The following is an 18,929-nucleotide window of genomic DNA, read 5'->3' as shown; positions in this document are numbered from 1 at the left end:
AAACGCAGATATCATCAATAGCCAATTCCTCAATAAATAGTTCTGCTTATTAAATGGCCACTGTGACGTCTCGGTCTTTGATCGTATACACTGAGTGCACAAAACATTAGGAACACCTGCTCGTTCCATGACAAACTGACCAGGTGAAAGCTATGATCCCCTACCTCCACTTCAATCAGTATAGATGAAGTGGAGAAGACATGGATTGTCTATGTGTGCATTCAGACGGTGAATGGGCAAGACAAAATATTTATTTGCCTTGGTTTGAGAGTGTCAAGAACTGAAACACTGCTGGGTTTTCACGCTCAACAACATTCAGCTAACTTGACACAAGTGTGGGAAGCAATTGGAGTCAACAACCCTGTGGAACGCTTTCGACACCTTGTCGAGTCCATGTCCCGATGAATTGAGGCTGTTCTGACGGCAAAAGGTCAGGTAACTCAATATTAACAACGAATTGACACACTCCTCGACCATTCAACAACTGATTGGTTTCTGGGTCATGGAGGAGAGAGGACGGACTATTCCCAAAAGAGAAAAGGCCTCATACTACTCAAACACTGATTGGTTTCTGGGTCATGGAGGAGAGAGGACAGAAGAGCGAGCGAGAGAGAGAGAGGGTGGAGGACGGACTTTTTTTCAAATGAGAAAAGACCAAGAGGCTTTAAAACCAGGCATTATACATGGATGGACTACAGAAAGGAAATTCTTTCAGGTAATGAGTTTATTAATTATCATTAGTTAAGAACACTTTCATTGATAACTAGAGTTCGATTCAACAACCTATTTTTGTAAGGCATGTCTGTTCAGTGCAGTAGATACATGATTGTAAATCAACTTTTGTTAAGACATCTTTATCACGGTCTCTATTTCTTAAACGTTGTATACACATTTTTCACATTTGTGTTTTTTTCACTAGAAATGATTGCGTATGGGTACTTTCGTGTGTGTGTGTGTGTGTAAAATATTACTGTTATCAGATATTTTTTATTAATAGATTGTATATCCATTGTTTAGTTGGAATGGAATGTTTGTTTACTCAATTTGACTATGCAATGTGGTTGTCTCACCTAGCTATCTTAAGATGACTGAGTCACTATGGATATGAGCATCCACTAAATGTCAAATGTAAATGTTTTACATATAGATCTCATATTACTGTTTTGAATCTTTTTTTTCATTTTTATATTGATGTTACAAATGTTTCATTTGTACAGTTCTTGTGTTTACATTTGACTGTGTAACAAAAAAAAGTTTTGCCAAAAAAACATGATCATTTGTTTCTCTGAAATGAAACCATCAAGTGATCGATTTGAAACAAATACCTGTCATTGAACAACCCCATGCCATATTTAGAGTGAAAAAACACACCAATCTCTTGTACAAGTTCTTTAAACAGAAAATATACTTAACCAACATTTCTGAAAATAGAGTGTTTTGGAATGAAACTCTTCAATTCTCTAAAAACTCAAGAGGTTGATAATCTTCTGTATCATTCCCCAAATACTTCTTCAGAAACGGCACAACTTTAAAGAGGTTGATGTGGAAATCTCTGGACTTTTCACTAGACTCCTGTTTGATATCACTGTTACCACCAGGGCACAGGTCCTTGGTTCCCCAGCTGATTACACCAACCTATGAACAATGGAAGAGGTGTCAGTACAGTACTAATCACCTGTAGATTACGAAGACCCCAGAGGTTTGCAAATACATTTTACAGAAATAAATATGGAATAATCATTGTAGAAAAAAGCACAAAAGGTATGTGGAAAGTAGATAGAAAGTTGCCACTTTGCTAGAGCCTGTTTCTCTGCTGTATGTACTGTAGATATGGCCAGAATGTCTCACCTGGATGGTGCGGTGTTTATCATAGTCCATAAACACAGCTCCACCGGAGTCACCTGCACACACAAGTACACACATGCAAACAAATGAAAAGGTAGGACAAAGTAATAGAGAACCCTTTTCATCTTTAACAAGTTACAATACTTCTATTACAATAATACTAATTCAAATCACAAGGTTCGCATTACATTGAGAACAGATATAAACAAACAGTGAGTTCCTCATCTAATGTTCCATGAACTGTTAACATACCTTTGCAGGCAACATTATCTCTAGTAGGTTGTTTCCCACCCGTGCACAGGAAGTTATCAGTCACAATATCCTTTAGATTAAGTGGTGTTATGCCTTCTACCTCAGTAACAGCCATTTCGATACAATTGTCCCTCAACTAAAGAGAAAAAATATATGAGAGGCGCACATACGGGCATCATCCATTGGTGTGTGTGTGTGTGTGGTCAGACATCATACAAGCACTCACCTGATCCTGAAGCTTTAGTTTGGCATCGCTACGTTGATCCATTTGTTCCTTTTTATCATATGAAATGAAACTGACTTCTTCAACTGAATTTTTGAACAATAGCTGTTCTGCAAGGATAACAATATATGAGGCAAGGCAACATACAGTGCCTAGATGAACCTTGTATCTTGGTGGATAGGCTATGTGTGCTGTAACTGTACCTTGTTGCTTGCAGGTGATAGCCTCTCCTACCAGTCTTAAAGCGCCACTTGTTTCCTTTGTGCAAGGGATGCAAATTGGTCTGAGGAACACAGTGAAGCAAGAACGCGTCAAGGAAACAACGTGTGCTTCACACGTTACTACAGAGATGATTTAGATTCAGATCTGAAGGGCTGTGTCATCACATTCAATCTGGTTACCTTCAGCATAATATCAGAAGTCTTACCTTATGTGGATAGAGACATCTACATCATTCTTCAGTTTGATGAGAGCTACGTCGTAATCATAGAACTCGTTTATCCCGTCATTCTTTTTACCGTTGATATTATAATCAGGATGTAATATTATACGTGATGCTCCCTTTATAACTGTTAAGAGGCAGGACTAGAGTGTAATTCAACAAACATGTTGCTTACAACTTACAATATCACCAGGTTACTTGTTCAAGTAAATGTGGCATGCGGACATATTTCCTGGTAATGATAATCACTTAAAAAAACAAGATTATTCAACAAAAAATTGTTTAGGTGTAAGTGCAAATGTTTTTGAAGGGGGAGGGGGGGGGGGCTGGTTATACCTTTATTTTCCCCCATTGTAATACGGATATTGTCTGCCATGTCATCGAACTTGAAGCAGTGAGCAGCAGTCAAGATGAAGCGGCGAGTGACCAGAGACCCCATGCATTTACTAGCTTTTCCATCCTCATGCTATGGTATCAGGAGAGAGAGGTTGAACATACATACAGTAAATGACAACAGGCAGGCATTTGCATCAATATCTAATTTAAATGTCAACAAGATTTCATTTTTTTTGTGCACTGGGATGAGATAGAGTATGGGAGGTGTGTGTCAGCCATTTATCACTCCCATAGCACAAATAACCTGAAACATTGCTTTGCAGAAACACACTACGAGTGATGATTGAATTCAGGACTTAAATGACAGGCGAGGTCTACTGTATACTGTTAGCGATCAAATCAAATTCTGACTTAAATATTATCATTTAAATGAAATCGAATCAATTGTAAGTTAGTATATCTGTCATGTATTGGTAATGACAGTGCACACTAAATCAAATCTGAACATGAAGGCCACAGAAAGGCCACTGGGTCATTGATGAAATAATCAAGGGTGAAAATCAGGCACTGTGTTGTTACTGTGTTGTCAATCCGTGCCATCCAGGGGTATCTTTGACGTATGGTGCTTGGGGTATTGTCATCATAGTTTTTATGGAGTCCGCAAACACCCACAACCTCGCTTTCATCTATGTGGAGGAGAGAGGTGACTCAACACACTGATACAAAGACACTAAAATACAGAATAATATCCATGCAGAGACGCATAGAAATCTACACATTCTTCTATATTGTTGTTTAATTAGGACTCTTACCAATTATATCATCAAAGGTTCTTTCCAAATCAATAACATTCTTTAGTTTAAAATAATGCCTCTCGCCGTTCCTTTTTGTCACTAGTGGCATGATATCTTCATCAAAAATGTCACTTCCGACACCAAAAACATAAACATCTAAAAACAACAACAAGAGGAAGTGGCAAAAACATTAGGCATGAGATGAATCAAGAACGATAACCTACTTGAGACAATAGCTGGCTTGAATTTGAATATTGTACTGAGTGCTGAGTGCCACAAATCTTTGTTCAGAAATGGTTGATTTATTCCTGGGCAAACTGGTGTGTGTGTGTGTGTGTGTGTGTGTGTGTGTGTGTTTGGCCTTGCTCAGTCTATAGCTAGAAAGCCACCAGGGATGGGCAACTTTATTGGGAGTGGGCTAATTGACTATCAGTGACTGACATAACAAGACAAACTGCTGATGCACAAACAAATTCCACCTTGTGTATTCTACTATTTTTAACTCGGAACAGTAAGTTAAGATCCTGACAGTTCCTGTCACACCCTGACCTTAGAGATCCTTTTAATTCTCTATTTGGTTAGGTCAGGGTGTGACTAGGGTGGGCAATCTATGTTTTCTATTTCTTTGTTGGCCTGGTATGGTTCCCAATCAGAGGCAGCTGTTTATCGTTGTCTCTGATTGGGGATCATATTTAGGCAGCCTTTTCCCACCTGTTGTTTGTGGGATCTTGTTTTTGTGTAGTGCCTGTGAACACTGCATTTACTTCACGTTTTGTTTGTTCGGTATTGTTTTTGGTGAGTTTCATTTATTAAAACATGTGGAACTCTGCGCACGCTGCGCCTTGGTCCATTTATTCCAACGATTGTGACAGTTCCTAAAATATTTTTGGAGTAAATTGATCTGAGGGCCTTCAAAAGGAGGAGAATAGTTGAGAGTAGAATGTCAGGTTGTTGTTAAATGTTATGACCACTCAAAAGTTTTGACCTCACCAAGATATTTTTCCCGTTTTGTCTTGTTATTCATGTACACCGATTCCCTAATTTTGGCCATTGTGTTTTCAGGGCTACCCCCCATGTTGTAAGCACCTGCAAGTAAAGAGATTCAAGGGATTATTACTGAGCTGACCAAAGGTGAACAAAAGCTTTTTAAAAAAAAGAAGCTACGAACTGCAATACATTCAAATACTTTCCATACAAATATACATGAATAATAGCAATACAGTACCATCTGTGAAGAAGATGAGGACATGGTGGATCTCCATGAATAGCATTTCATTTCGTTTTTTTTGGATAGCCATGCGTTCCAGGATGGTTTTAAATGCAAGGTTGAGATTGGTCCCAACATTATCTCTAGCTGTGAAAAAAGTATATGCGCACACACATAAACACACTGTTTGTCACATTACATTTGACCTAGCCACTGGATAAGTGTATTGTTTGGGCAATGATGATGTAAGTACATACAGTATATGGTAAATGTTTTGCCCACCATCATATTTAAAGTTGTTCAATTCAGCCAAGACATCCACAAGTGGTTTTCTTTTATCTCCAGAAAAATCTATTATGTTGACAACCTCTAATACGTCAGAGGCGAAGAAAATTATTTCGTAATTTGGGCTGACTGAAAAGGAGCTAACCTGTGAAAGGTGAAGACACAAAACAGGATAATGTTTAATGATCTGTCAAAGAATGTGAGAGGAATACTGTGGTAAATCAATAACTGATTCCACATTGTCAGACATTTCTATCAGCTACATAACATACTTTGTGAGTGACTCGTGACATACCTTTGTGATCAGTTTCTTGACAGCATTTCTTGCACTGTTAAAGTCTTCCTCCGCAATGCTGTCAGAGATGTCCATAGCAATGTATATGTTAAGCTTTCCACCTTTATCTATTGTGATCTTCTTTCCTTCCTGATCGGTGTCATCTGAAAGGCACCGGCAGGATATATTACTTTGACAATCACAGGTGGAAAAGGAGGATATTTGAGGATATGTGAAATGTTTAGCAAACACAGTGCATTCGGAAAGTATTCAGACCCCTTCATTTCTTTCCACAATTTGTTATGTTACAGCCTTATTCTAAAATGGATTAAATAAAAACAGTTCTCATCAATCTACACACATAATAACAAAGCAAAAACAGGTTTTTAGAAATGGTTGCAAATGTATTAAAAATAAAAAACAGAAATATCTTATTTACAGTTGAAGTCAGTTTTTCACAATTCCTGACATTTAATCAGAGTAAAAATTCCCTATCTTAGGTCAGTTAGGGTCACCACCTTTATTTTAAGAATGTGAGATGTCAGAATAATAGTAGAGAGTGATTTATTTCAGCTTTTATTTCTTTCATCACATTCCCAGTGGGTCAGAGGTTTACATACTAATTGAGTGTATCTGGTAGCATTGCCTTTAAATTGTTTAACTTGGGTAGCCTTCCACAACCTTCCCACAATAAGTTGGGTGAATTTTGGCCCATTCCCCCTGACAGAGCTGGTGTAACGAAGTCAGGTTTGTAGTTCTCTTTGCTCGCTTTCCTTTTCCAATTCTGCCCACAAATTCTCTATAGGATTGAGGTCCGGGCTTTGTGATGGCCACTCCAATACCTTGACTTTGTTGTCCTTAAGCCATTTTGCCACAACTTTGGAAGTATGCTTGGGGCCTTTGTCCATTTGGAAGACCCATTTGTGACCAAACTTTAACTTCCTGACTGATGTCTTGAGATGTTTACCTCCTCATGAAGACATGTATTTTGTGAAGTGCACCAGTCCCTCCTGCAGCAAAGCACACCTACAAAATGATGCTGCCACCCCCGTGCTTCATGGTTGGGATGGTGTTCTTAGGCTTGCAAGCCTCCCACTTTTCCTCCAAACATAACGATGGCCATTATGGCCAAACAGTTCTATTTTTGTTACATCAGACCAGAGGACATTTCTCCAAAAGGTACGATCTTTGTCCCCATGTGCAGTTGCAAACCGTAGTCTGTCATTTTTATGGCGGTTTTGGAGCAGTGGCTTCTTCCTTGCTGAGCGGCCTTTCAGGTTATGTGGATATAGGACTCGTTTTTCCTTCCTGAGCGGTATGACGGCTGCATGGTCCCATGGTGTTTATACTTGCATACTATTGTTGGTACAGATGAACGTGGTACCTTCGGGCGTTTGGAAATTGTTCCCAAGGATGAACCAGACTTGTGGAGGTCTACAATTTAGTTTCTGAGGTCTTGGCTGATTTCTTTAGATTTTCCCATGATGTCAAGCAAAGAGGCACTGAGTTTGAAGGTACACCTTGAAATGCATCCACAAGTACACCTCCAATTGACTAAAGTTATGTAATTTGTGCTATCAAAAGCTTCTGAAGCCATGACATAATTTTCTGGAATTTTCCAAGCTTTTTAAAAGGCAGGGTCAACTTAGTGTATGTAAACTTCTGACGCACTGGAATTGTGATACAGTGAATTATAAGTGAAATAATCTGTCTGTAAACAATTATTGGAAAAATGACTTGTGTCATGCACAAAGTAGATGTCCTAACCAACTTGCCAAAACTATAGTTTGTTAACAAGAAATGTATGGAGTGGTTGAAAAACAAGTTTTAATGACTCCAACCTAAGTGTATGTAAACTTCCGACTTCAGACCCTTTGCTATGAGACTCGAAATTGAGCTCCGGTGCATCCTGTTTCCGTTAATCATCCTTGAGATGTTTTTACAACTTGATTGGAGTCCTCCTGTGGTAAATTCAATTGACTGGACATGATTTGGAAAGGCACACTACTGTCTATATCAGGTGCCACAGTTGACCGTGCATGTCAGAGCAAAAACCAAGCCATGAGGTCGACGGGAATTGTCCGAAGAGCTCTGAGACAGGATTGTGCTGAGGCACAGATCTGGGGAAGGGTACCAAAAAATGTCTGCAGCATTGAAGGTCCCCAAGAACACGGTGGCTTTCTTAAATGGAAGAAGTTTGGAACCACCAAGACTCTCCCTAGAGCTGGCCGCCCGCCCAAACTGAGCAATCGGGGGAGAAGAGTCTTGATCAGGGAGGTGACCAAGAACCTGATGGTCACTCTGACAGAGCTCTGTGGAGATGGGAGAACCTTCCAGAAGGACAACCATCTCTGCAGCACTTCACCAATCAGGCCTTTATGATAGAGTGGCCAGACGGAAGCCACGGAAGCCACTCTATCGAAAGGCACAGCCCGCTTGGAATTGGCCAAAAGGCACCTAAAGACTCTTAGACCATGAGAAACAAGAATCTGATCTGGTCTGATGAAACCAAGATTGAACTCTTTGGCCTGAATGCCAACTGTCACGGTGAAGCATGGTGTGGCAGCATCATGCTGTGGGGATGTTTTTCAGTGGCAGGGACTGGGAGACTAGTTAAGATCGAGGGAAAGATGAACGGAGCAAAGTACAGAGTGATCCTTGATAAAAAAAAACATGATCCAGAGCGCTCAGGAACTTAAACTGGGGCGAAGGTTCACCTTCCAACAGGACAATGACCCTAAGCACACAGCCAAGACAATGCAGAAGTGGCTTCGGGACAAGTCTCTGAATATCCTTGAGTGGCCCAGCCAGAGCCCGGACTTGAACCTGATCTAACATCTCTGGAGAGCCCTGAAAATAGCTGTGCAGAGACGCTCCACCTCCAACCTCACAGAGCTTGAGAAGCTCTGCAGAGAAGAATGGGTGAAACTCCCCAAATACAGTCGTGCCAAGTTTGTAGTGTAATACCCAAGAAGACTCAAGGCTGTAATCGCTGCCAAAGGTGCTTCAACAAAGTACTGAGTAAAGAGTCTGAATAATGATGTGATATTTCAGTTTTTTACGTGTAATACATTTGAAAAAAATCTGTAAACTGTTTTTTCTCTGTCATTATGGTGTATTCGGTGTATTAATGAGGAAAAACAATTTAATCTATTTTAGATTAAGGTTATAACGTAACAAAATGTGGAAAACGTCAAGGGGTCTGAATACTTTCTGAATGCACTGTATACCGATGAAGTTATGGTGATAATGAAAATGGAATAAAGACTTCAACAAATAAACAATTGATGATATATTAGGTGTTATGAAGACCTACCAACGGGCGCTGCCATCTGAAGGCTCTCTCTGATAGCACTGCCGAAGGCCTCCGTGACCTCCAGCGCAGTGTCATACGTGTGCTTGTCTGCAACAAGAACAAAAGAACCAGACAACCACAGGATAAATCTCTATTTTTCACAGTGGACTGTACATGACAATCTTTTGGCATCTTTGAGCAATGGACTAGTCGTGACTGCGTTGTGTTGCTTGGAAAACTGTTATTGTTTTGGGTGTCTTTCTGGGCCTTACAGTAACATTTAGGCTCAGTCCCAGTCCATTGGCCACTCTCTTGACATACACGTGTCTTTGACCCCAACAAATGTAAGTTGTCGTCACAGCGGTAAGACAATATGTCGTCAATGCCAAAACTGGAACCAGACCTCCTAGCACCTGCTGGAATCCCAGGGTCAGCACAGCGATCTTCACTTCCTGCTGTAAGAGAACGGTGGGAGAAAGTCAGAGAGAAATAGAGAGGGAGGGTGTCAGGGAGGCAGGGAGAGTATAGCATGCTGCATAGGTAGTTATTGTGTAGGCTGTGGCACTGAACGCCATTTATAATGTGTCATTCCGACCAGAGGGTCCTGAGGTGAAAGACGGAGAGACAGTTGACAGTTTTCTACTCACAGTCACGGCTGCATATGGGTGTGCCCCCACTCCACTTCCCATTGGCTTGGCACACACGGGAGGCTGAGCCGCGCAGTGAGTATCCCGAATAACACTCATACGTGGTCTTATTGTTGACAAAATATTGCGATTGTACAGGCAAGACAGAACCACTTTCTAAAACCAAGGGGTTGGGGCATTCGATCACTAAAGAAGAAGAAAACAAAATGGATGGTCCTGTTTCCGTAGCATTTCTCTTATTTCAAATACTGTCTCCGTGGAAGATATCAGGCATCGTCACTTACTTTTGCACTGTTGAGGAGGTCTTCTTTTTGGTGGTGGCTTCCAAGTTCCGCTTTTCAGGCACGAGCGAGTTAAAGCAGGATGTGGATAGTACCCTTCTGGACAGTGGTATATCATAATGCTGCCGTACTCAAGCTTCTTAGTGAGAGTGTAACTACCTCCTTCCATGCCCATTCTCTCCTCATTACAGGTGACTTCACACAGAACACCTACACCTGTGGGGTCAGTGTGGGGAAAGGTCCATTTATTTTTACACATACATGCCTGTATGAATGGCCTCGGCCATGTTGGGGTTCTGGCTAGAATACCAGAACACATCCGAGTTTTACCAACCCAGAATTCTTAATAGTACACAGAACCCTAATGGATGGAGTCAAAGCTGAACGTGTGTGTGTAGGTACACGAGTGAAATTTAAGACCCTAATTATACTTTATGTTGAATATTATGATATTCAACAATGTTAATACAATCACCCCAAACATAAAGCCTCACGTTGATGAACACCCAGTTAAAAAGGACTGACGGTGAATCCTATCAGAAACAACACAAGTGGTTAAAAACAAATCCTTCCTGTTTATGTTGAGTACATACATTTTATTTTCCATCCATTGTTTATACTATCCAGAATACAGGAGCATATGGGACAAATGTTTCTGAAAGGTAAGAAAAGCCAACAACAGCAGTTTGAATATAAAAGCCATGTCAAGACACTCACCCATATAAAGAGGACATATCAGCAGTGCTACAGACAAACCCCAGAGAACAGACAACTCCATGGTGGCTCACAGGTCAAAAAGTAAAACAATCTGCAGAAGGGTGCATGTTTATATGGAGAAGGTAGGAAGGACAAGGGGGAAGGTATGACTAAAAGCTTGCCGTCACTGGTTAACCTAAAGTCAAATAAAAGAAGATCAATGACCTACAATGAGAAACAAACACACACTCACAAAATGTCCAAAAACTTGCCATACTTCTACAAATATATATATATATATATACGTTTTTTAAATCCGAGCCTGTGACTGAGAATTATCTATCAGCTTTATTTTATGAAAATGATTTATACTTTGAAAAACCACTCGTAGCTAGTACAGTTTATTTTGCAACAGCTTAGACCAAAAAGGTCAAAGGTCTTAGTGTGTATTCCAGTAAGTAAACCTAGCCTCAGCTCTCCAACTGTCTGTGGATAATTCCAGTAAATACAACTTTTTTTTAAAACAACCCCCAGCGTAAAAATATGTTCACATGACCCTCACCTTGTACTGTAAAATTATTTACACACCCTCCACCCTTATAAAATGAACTCCAAAAATAATGATTACCACCATAAATAACAATAACTGTAGCAAACATGTGGTTATAAACGTGGATATCGACATTTCCACTACCACATGGTTTTGTGGCACTGGCTGCAGACAATGATCAGCTGGGGGGAATTTAGATTTTCAGATTTCACAATTTTGACACTAGATCTATATGTCAGAATGGTTCAGATAATAACTACAGAACGAAGCCAACATCAGCGTGAGCTTTGGTTGCGAATGGTATGAACTTTGAACTCTTATTCACTACAGAAGTGATACCTCCTAGCCGTTGAGTTAGCAACAGCAGATGCAACGAGGGTTAGGAATAACAGACAGAGTATCCCGTTTATCACCCAACGACGTAATCCGTCTATCACCCAACGACATTACTGCAACGTATCCAATTGACAACCAGAGACATTCTTCAAAGGACTCGGTTTGGCAACACGGCCTTCCATCTACCACCAACCTACTGAAGCGCAGCTCAGAGTAAATATTTATTGCATTTTCATTTTCCAAATGGGCGGTAATTTAGAATGCATCAGATACTGTATTTACGATAGCACAGCTTCTCCCTGTGTCCCTCAGTCTTCCCGCTCTTTCACTCAAACCCAGCCCTTTTCCTTTGTGTAACAAGCTGTCATATCTGTTCCGCCCACTAGGGATGTTTTCCTTTATGACGTAATTTGTAATCAAGTTATGATTTAATTATGTGTATGTGTAATTCTGTGTGATTAGTTAGGTATTTAGTAAATAAATCATTTAACCCAATGTTGTATTGCTGATTCAAAATGTTAGCCAGGGTTCGCGCAGATAACCAAGAATTTTCAACTTTGAGATGAGACTGAATTAAGATGAGGTTTAATATTGACTGCTATTGATGTAAAATATTACTAGGTCTTTAAGAGTTTATTCGGAAGATAACAGCTCTATAAATATTATTTTGTGGTGCCCGACTCTCTAGTTAATTACATTTACATGATTAGCTCAATCAGGTGATATTAATTATGGAGAAATTATTCTATAGAATAGCATGTCATATCACTTAATCCGGCAAAGCCAAAGACACAACACTTCACTACATTCGTAAAGAAGACAATGTACTTTTTACTCCATACATTTTCCCTGAAACCCAAAAGTACTCGTTACATTTTGACAAGAAAATGGTCCAATTCACACACTTATCAAGAGAACATCCCTGGTCATCCCTACTGCCTCTGATCTGGCAGACTCACTAAACACATGCTTCAGTTTGTAAATTATGTCTGAGTGTGCCCCTGGCTATCCATCAATAAAAAATGTTTTAAGATTGTCTCGTCTGGTTTGCCTAATATAAAGAACTTGAAATGATTTATACTTTCGATACTTAAGTATATTTAAAACCAAATACTTTTAGACTTTTACTCAAGTAGTACTTTACTGGGTGACTTTCACTTGAGTCATTTTACATTAAGGTATCTTTACTTTTACTCATGTATGACAATTGAGTACTTTTTCCACCTCTAGAAATGTGGCTTTATGGAAGACATTATATAGTAAAACCTGCAAAATGGCGAATGTAAATCATGAAAAAAACGCACTACCCTCCCTGTGCCCATATAAAAACACACACTACCCTCCCTGTGCCCATATAAAAGCACACACTACCCTCTCTGTGCCCATATAAAAACACACACTACCCTCCCTGTGCCCATATAAAAACACACACTACCCTCTCTGTGCCCATATAAAAACACACACTACCCTCCCTGTGCCCATATAAAAACACACACTACCCTCCCTGTGCCCATATAAAAACACACACTACCCTCCCTGTGCCCATATAAAAACACACTACCCTCCCTGTGCCCATATAAAAACACACACTACCCTCCCTGTGCCCATATAAAAACACACACTACCCTCCCTGTGCCCATATAAAAACACACACTACCCTCCCTGTGCCCATATAAAAACACACACTACCCTCCCTGTGCCCATATAAAAACACACACTACCCTCCCTGTGCCCATATAAAAACACACACTACCCTCTCTGTGCCCATATAAAAACACACACTACCCTCCCTGTGCCCATATAAAAACACACACTACCCTCCCTGTGCCCATATAAAAACACACACTACCCTCCCTGTGCCCATATAAAAACACACACTACCCTCCCTGTGCCCATATAAAAACACACACTACCCTCCCTGTGCCCATATAAAAACACACACTACCCTCCCTGTGCCCATATAAAAACACACACTACCCTCCCTGTGCCCATATAAAAACACACACTACCCTCCCTGTGCCCATATAAAAACACACACTACCCTCCCTGTGCCCATATAAAAACACACACTACCCTCCCTGTGCCCATATAAAAACACACACTACCCTCCCTGTGCCCATATAAAAACACACACTACCCTCCCTGTGCCCATATAAAAACACACACTACCCTCTCTGTGCCCATATAAAAACACACACTACCCTCCCTGTGCCCATATAAAAACACACACTACCCTCCCTGTGCCCATATAAAAACACACACTACCCTCCCTGTGCCCATATAAAAACACACACTACCCTCCCTGTGCCCATATAAAAACACACACTACCCTCCCTGTGCCCATATAAAAACACACACTACCCTCTCTGTGCCCATATAAAAACACACACTACCCTCCCTGTGCCCATATAAAAACACACTACCCTCCCTGTGCCCATATAAAAACACACACTACCCTCCCTGTGCCCATATAAAAACACACACTACCCTCCCTGTGCCCATATAAAAACACACACTACCCTCCCTGTGCCCATATAAAAACACACTACCCTCCCTGTGCCCCCACACCCCAGTACATTTCGAATTGTCCCTAACCATGTTATTATGTTAATCATCTGTAAATTCAGTCTGATGTATGGTTGATAAGGAATTATCTCTCTCTCAAACTTCTGACACAGCACTACACATCTGCAACTGTGACAATGGGAAAGCCATAGTTACTCATTTGGAAAGATTGACCAGAATATTTGAGGTTATAGTGAGCTACAGTTTTGTAACAATTAGAAATGGAACTCCCTTCAGAATCACTTTAATTTGCTAAGTACATTTAGGCATACCCAGAATTTAACTCTGTGATTGGTGCTGCCAGCAATAGACAAATGTACAAACAGAACACAGACAGAAGAATTTACACAAAGTCTACATACAATATATACAATAGTACCGACTCACAGCCGGGGTAGTCGGATGAGGACAGAATTTCAGGACAAAAAAAAAGACCCAGCTATATACAGCAGCTCATTCTTAACAGATATTCCAAGGGCTTTCGCTAGATGATATCACACATACTCTAGCTTTCATTAAACACACCACTATTCTATGACCGGTCCGTTTAGGGTCACTATTAATCATCTCACATCATCATAGGCTGAAAGGCCTCCTGCCATGTCAAAACAACATAGATGAGTAAAAGGGATTTTTTTTGGCATTCCCCTTTAAGGTAAACAACAAGTCGTGTCCTGTAAATTGTTTTGTTTTTTAATATTATTATTTTTTACCTTTATTTAATTGATTTCATTGATTATGTTAAGAACAAATTCAATGACGGCCTAGGAACAGTGGGTTAACTGCCTGTTCAGGGGCAGAACGACAGATTTGTACCTTGTCAGCTCGGGGATTTGAACTTGCAACCTTCCGGTTATTAGTCCAACGCTCTAACCCTGCCGCCCCAATTGACAGACGAGGCTAGTGTAAACAAGCTAGAGTACACATAGGCTACTTCAGCATTTCCCGTAATTCCTTGGCGCTCCATCCAAAGTGTAATGATTAAATGATGATTTGCTTTTATGCAGTGCTTTTTTCCCTTCTAAGACTCCAAGTACTTTACGTTGCATGAGGCTAACTCACCCCAATCACCACCAATAGACCTATGCGTCTATCGGATCAATAATTCCCCTGTTAAACTGCAGTTGAATTCATACAGGTAACCTACCTGCAGATATATGATCTACATTTGATCAACCTGTTGCAGGAGAACTTTCCTACAATGCAGGAAATGTAAAACGTGTAAGTTATTTGAGGTTTGAAAAGGCTTCTTGAAAAATACTAACGGGCTGACCCGGGAGGACCCATGTAGAACGGGCACTAGTAGACCTATTAGGTGCCAATGGATAGGGTTCAGCCACCACAGGTCTGTCCAGCAAGAACAAGTCTAAGATATCTCAAATAAAAAATCAAATCAATCAAATATAACTTCATTTGTCACATGCATCGAATAAAACAGGTGCAGACTTTAACATGAAATGCTTACTTACGAGCCCTTTCCCAACGATGCTGAGTTAAAAAGTAAGAAACGCTTGCTAAAACGAAAATATGATTTTTTAAATAATCAATAAAAAAAAGGAAATAGTAACTAAATAAAACAACAATATCAATAACGAGGCTTTGTACAAGGAGTACCGGTATTGAGTCAATCAATGTGCAGGGGTACGAGGTAGTTGATGTGATTGAGGTAATATGTACATGTTGATAGGGGTAAAAGTGACTAGGCAGTCAGGATATATCATAAAATGAGTAGCAGCAGCGTATGTGAAGGGTGTGAAAGTGTGTCTATATCTGAGAGTGTGTGTGTGTGGTGTCATAATGTTATGTTATTGTTTGACCGCTACGTGTTATGGGTATTATGACTCATACTGTGGTACTTTATAAAATCTGAAAATAAGGTCTGAGGTTAACACAGGCTTATGATATCATATACATTTGTTGTATGAGATAATATCAGACAGTTAAACAAGACTTTATGTGCATAGTTTGTTATTACAAAGATGCATCAAAATTCACAAAAAGTGACATTCGCTGATGAAGATATTCTCATAGAACAAAATATATAAGATCTGTGTTTACCTGTGTTTACCACAGACCATATTTTCTGTGTTTATCCAAAAACCCTACAAAAACTCCATTAATTTACCCATAGGCTTTGTCCAACGAGTTAGTGCTTACAAGAATACACTATTACTATTGCTCTCTATTGCCACAACAGTCTCAAAGTAATACCATAACTATGGCTGAAATAGGCCAGTATATACAGAATAGACACAGATTCTAAACCCAGAGACACAACATCGGAAGACTTTTGGGGAAGGAAACAGACCAGGACGGAGGTTGGAGTTTGAGAAGTCTATGAGAGAAGTGGAAAATTATTCCTTAGTTGCTCATTTTCTCAAAATCTAATGTTATAAAGTAATTCAGTGTTTTTATTTAAAAAAAAAGTGTAATAAACTACTGAGATGGTATTGAAGAAAATATGTTATTTCATCATCTTGTGATGTTGTGGTTCTAAATATTCTTATGTGCAACCTAATCCAGTGATTGTCATGCATTGTGTGGGTAGACAATTATGACATTGTTGTTATATTTTACTGTTAAAATAGGGCTCCTGAATTATTATTTTTAATGTATTTTTTTCAATAGAGAGGAATTTGCCTGCATCTTTATGTGATCTAATATCATAGGATGTATATATTTGTGGCTATTTCAGCACCTGAATAAGTGAACATTGCAGTTGTAGCATACCTTCCAAGGAGGCCAATGCACTCACAATGGCCAATGAACATTTTGCTCGGTGCATATCTCAAATCCATATGAACTATCTTTGTAAAATAGTTGCTATTGAGCTCATCATTGAGAGTTGCGAAATAAAAGGTAAAGCTACAGAAAGCTGAGAACATCCTCTCTCTATCTGTGACAAGAGGAAAGCTGTGTTTTCCCAGCAATTGGATTTTTAGAATGTTATACAATCAGAACACTTTTTTCTCCCAGAGCATTTTTTTCCAAGGGATAGGAGAGAGAGAGTCAACATAGCAGTAGGCCCTAGCAAATCAGGTACAAGGGCAGTGAAGCAGACACGTTCATTAAAGGAATCATGAGGATAATGTACTTTACTGTTTGACCAAATTATGGTTTTATAGTCTCCTAAAAAATAGTAGGTTTTTAGTGAGGTTAATGAATTTGCCTGCACACCAATGCAGCTGGTCAGCTGATTGAGAACCATACTTAGGTAGCTCTTGCCCACATGGGTTTTGTGGGTAGTTGTTTTCTGTTTTGTGTTTCTGCACCTGACAGGACTGTTTCGTTTTTGTTCATTCTCTTTGTTATTTTGTTTTGTGTTCAGTTTAAATAAAGATAACATGAACACTTACCACGCTGCGCTTTGGTCCACACCTCCATACGGCGACCGTTACAGAACTACCCACCAAAAAAGGACCAAGCAGTGTGGTAACCAGGAGCAGAGGGTTCTGGACTCCTGGACTTGGGAGGAGATTTATATATTTGATTTATCCGTTATTTTACCAGGTAAATTGACTGAGAACACATTCTCATTCGCAGCAACGACCTGGGGAATAGTTACAGGGGAGAGGAGGGGGATGAATGAGCCAATTGTAAACTGGGGATTATTAGGTGACCGTGATGGTTTGAGGGCCAGATTGGGAATTTAGCCAGGACACCGGGGTTAACACCCCTACTCTTACGATAAGTGCCATGGGCTCTTTAATGACCTCAGAGAGTCAGGACACCAGTTTAATGTCCCATCCGAAAGACGGCACCCTACACAGGGCAGTGTCCCCAATCAGTGCCCTGGGGCATTGGGATATTTGTTTTAGACCAGAGGAAAGAGTGCCTCCTACTGGCCCTCCAACACCACTTCCAGCAGCATCTGGTCTCCCATTCAGGGACTGACCAGGACCAACCCTGCTTAGCTTCAGAAACAATCCAGCAGTGGTATGCATGGTGGTATGCTGCTGAGATACTGGAAGGCAAGGGACCCTGGGCACAGGCTGGGGAATGTCGCCACCCCAAGGAAGATCTGGAGGCAGAGAGAGCTGAGCGGCGGCGATATGAGGTAAGGCAGCGCAACAGGCACGAGAGGCAGCCCCAAAATGTTTTTTGGGGGGCACACGGGGAGATTGGCGGAGTCAGGCGGTAGACCTGAGCCAACTCCCCGTGCTTACCGGAAGAAGCACAGTACTGGTCAGGCACCGTGTTATGCGGTCAAGCTCACGGTGTCGCCAGTACGCGCTCATAGCCCGGTGCGCTATAGGCCAGCCCCCCGCAAGTGCCATGCGAGAGTGGGCATCCAGTCAGGGCGTATTGTGCCGGCCCAGCGTGTTTTGTCTCCGGTACGCCGTTACGGCCCAGGGTATCCTGCGCCGGCTCTGCGTGCTGTGTCTCTGGGGCGCTGGGAGGGTGCAGTGCGTCCTATGCCTGCGCTCCGCCCATGCCGGGCGAATGTGGGTATTGAGCCTAAGGGAGAGGTGCGAGTGGTATGCACCAGATCTCCAGTGCTCACCCACAGCCCGGTTCAACCTGTGCCTGCACTCTGGAAGGTCCGAGCTAAAGTGGTCATCCAGCCTGGAGGAGTGGTGCCAAGGCTGCGCACCAGAGCTCCAGCGCTCCCCTAACGCCCGGTCCATCCGGTGCCTCCTCCACGCACCAGGCCTCCTGTAGGTCTCCCCTCCTGTAGGTCTCCCCTCCCTCCAAGTTCTCCCGTCTGTCCGGAGCTGCCGGAGCCGCCCGTCTGTCATTTGCTATGCTAATTTTGTTCTTTTTTTTTTTAGAAGTGTAAGGATAATTAGTTTTTCTTAAGTTGGCTAAATGTTTTATGACTGTGTAACCATTCATTACTCATTATGTAATGACATAGCGCCCCCCCCCCAAAATCTGTTAAAGAGAAGATTCTTAAATTA

The 18,929-nt window shown here is 41.0% G+C and overlaps 1 protein-coding gene across 4 annotated transcripts; it reads right to left on the bottom strand.

Annotated features, from left to right (window-relative positions):
* Positions 1–706: 706 nt before the first annotated feature.
* Positions 707–10,743, bottom strand: cfbl (complement factor b, like). Of its 4 annotated transcripts, NM_001124595.1 has the most exon segments (20): positions 1,181–1,635; positions 1,849–1,901; positions 2,098–2,233; positions 2,324–2,430; positions 2,524–2,603; positions 2,748–2,889; positions 3,099–3,228; positions 3,678–3,784; positions 3,911–4,048; positions 4,883–4,978; positions 5,118–5,246; positions 5,382–5,529; positions 5,680–5,822; positions 8,975–9,061; positions 9,226–9,240; positions 9,243–9,260; positions 9,262–9,408; positions 9,601–9,786; positions 9,885–10,046; positions 10,049–10,074. In NM_001124595.1, coding segments are annotated over 20 exon segments (2,226 nt in total). In that variant the 5' UTR covers positions 10,068–10,074; the 3' UTR covers positions 1,181–1,452.
* Positions 10,744–18,929: the final 8,186 nt, after the last annotated feature.

The sequence above is a fragment of the Oncorhynchus mykiss genome, chromosome Y (genome assembly GCF_013265735.2).
Source record: "Oncorhynchus mykiss isolate Arlee chromosome Y, USDA_OmykA_1.1, whole genome shotgun sequence".
In the NCBI taxonomy this organism is placed as follows: Eukaryota; Metazoa; Chordata; class Actinopteri; order Salmoniformes; family Salmonidae; genus Oncorhynchus; species Oncorhynchus mykiss.
The sequence above is the reverse complement of the archived record's forward strand: the minus strand, read 5'-3'. Positions and strand labels throughout refer to the sequence as shown.

Coding starts and splice junctions, on each gene's coding strand:
- cfbl (XM_036967180.1), bottom strand. CDS start 10,659: ATGGAGTTGTCTGTTCTCTGGGGTTTGTCTGTAGCACTGCTGATATGT. Junction 10,107..10,598: donor GATATGTCCTCTTTATATGG/GTGAGTGTCTTG, acceptor TTCCCCACACTG/ACCCCACAGGTGTAGGTGTT. Junction 4,979..5,117: donor CCTCATCTTCTTCACAGATG/GTACTGTATTGC, acceptor CTTTACTTGCAG/GTGCTTACAACATGGGGGGT.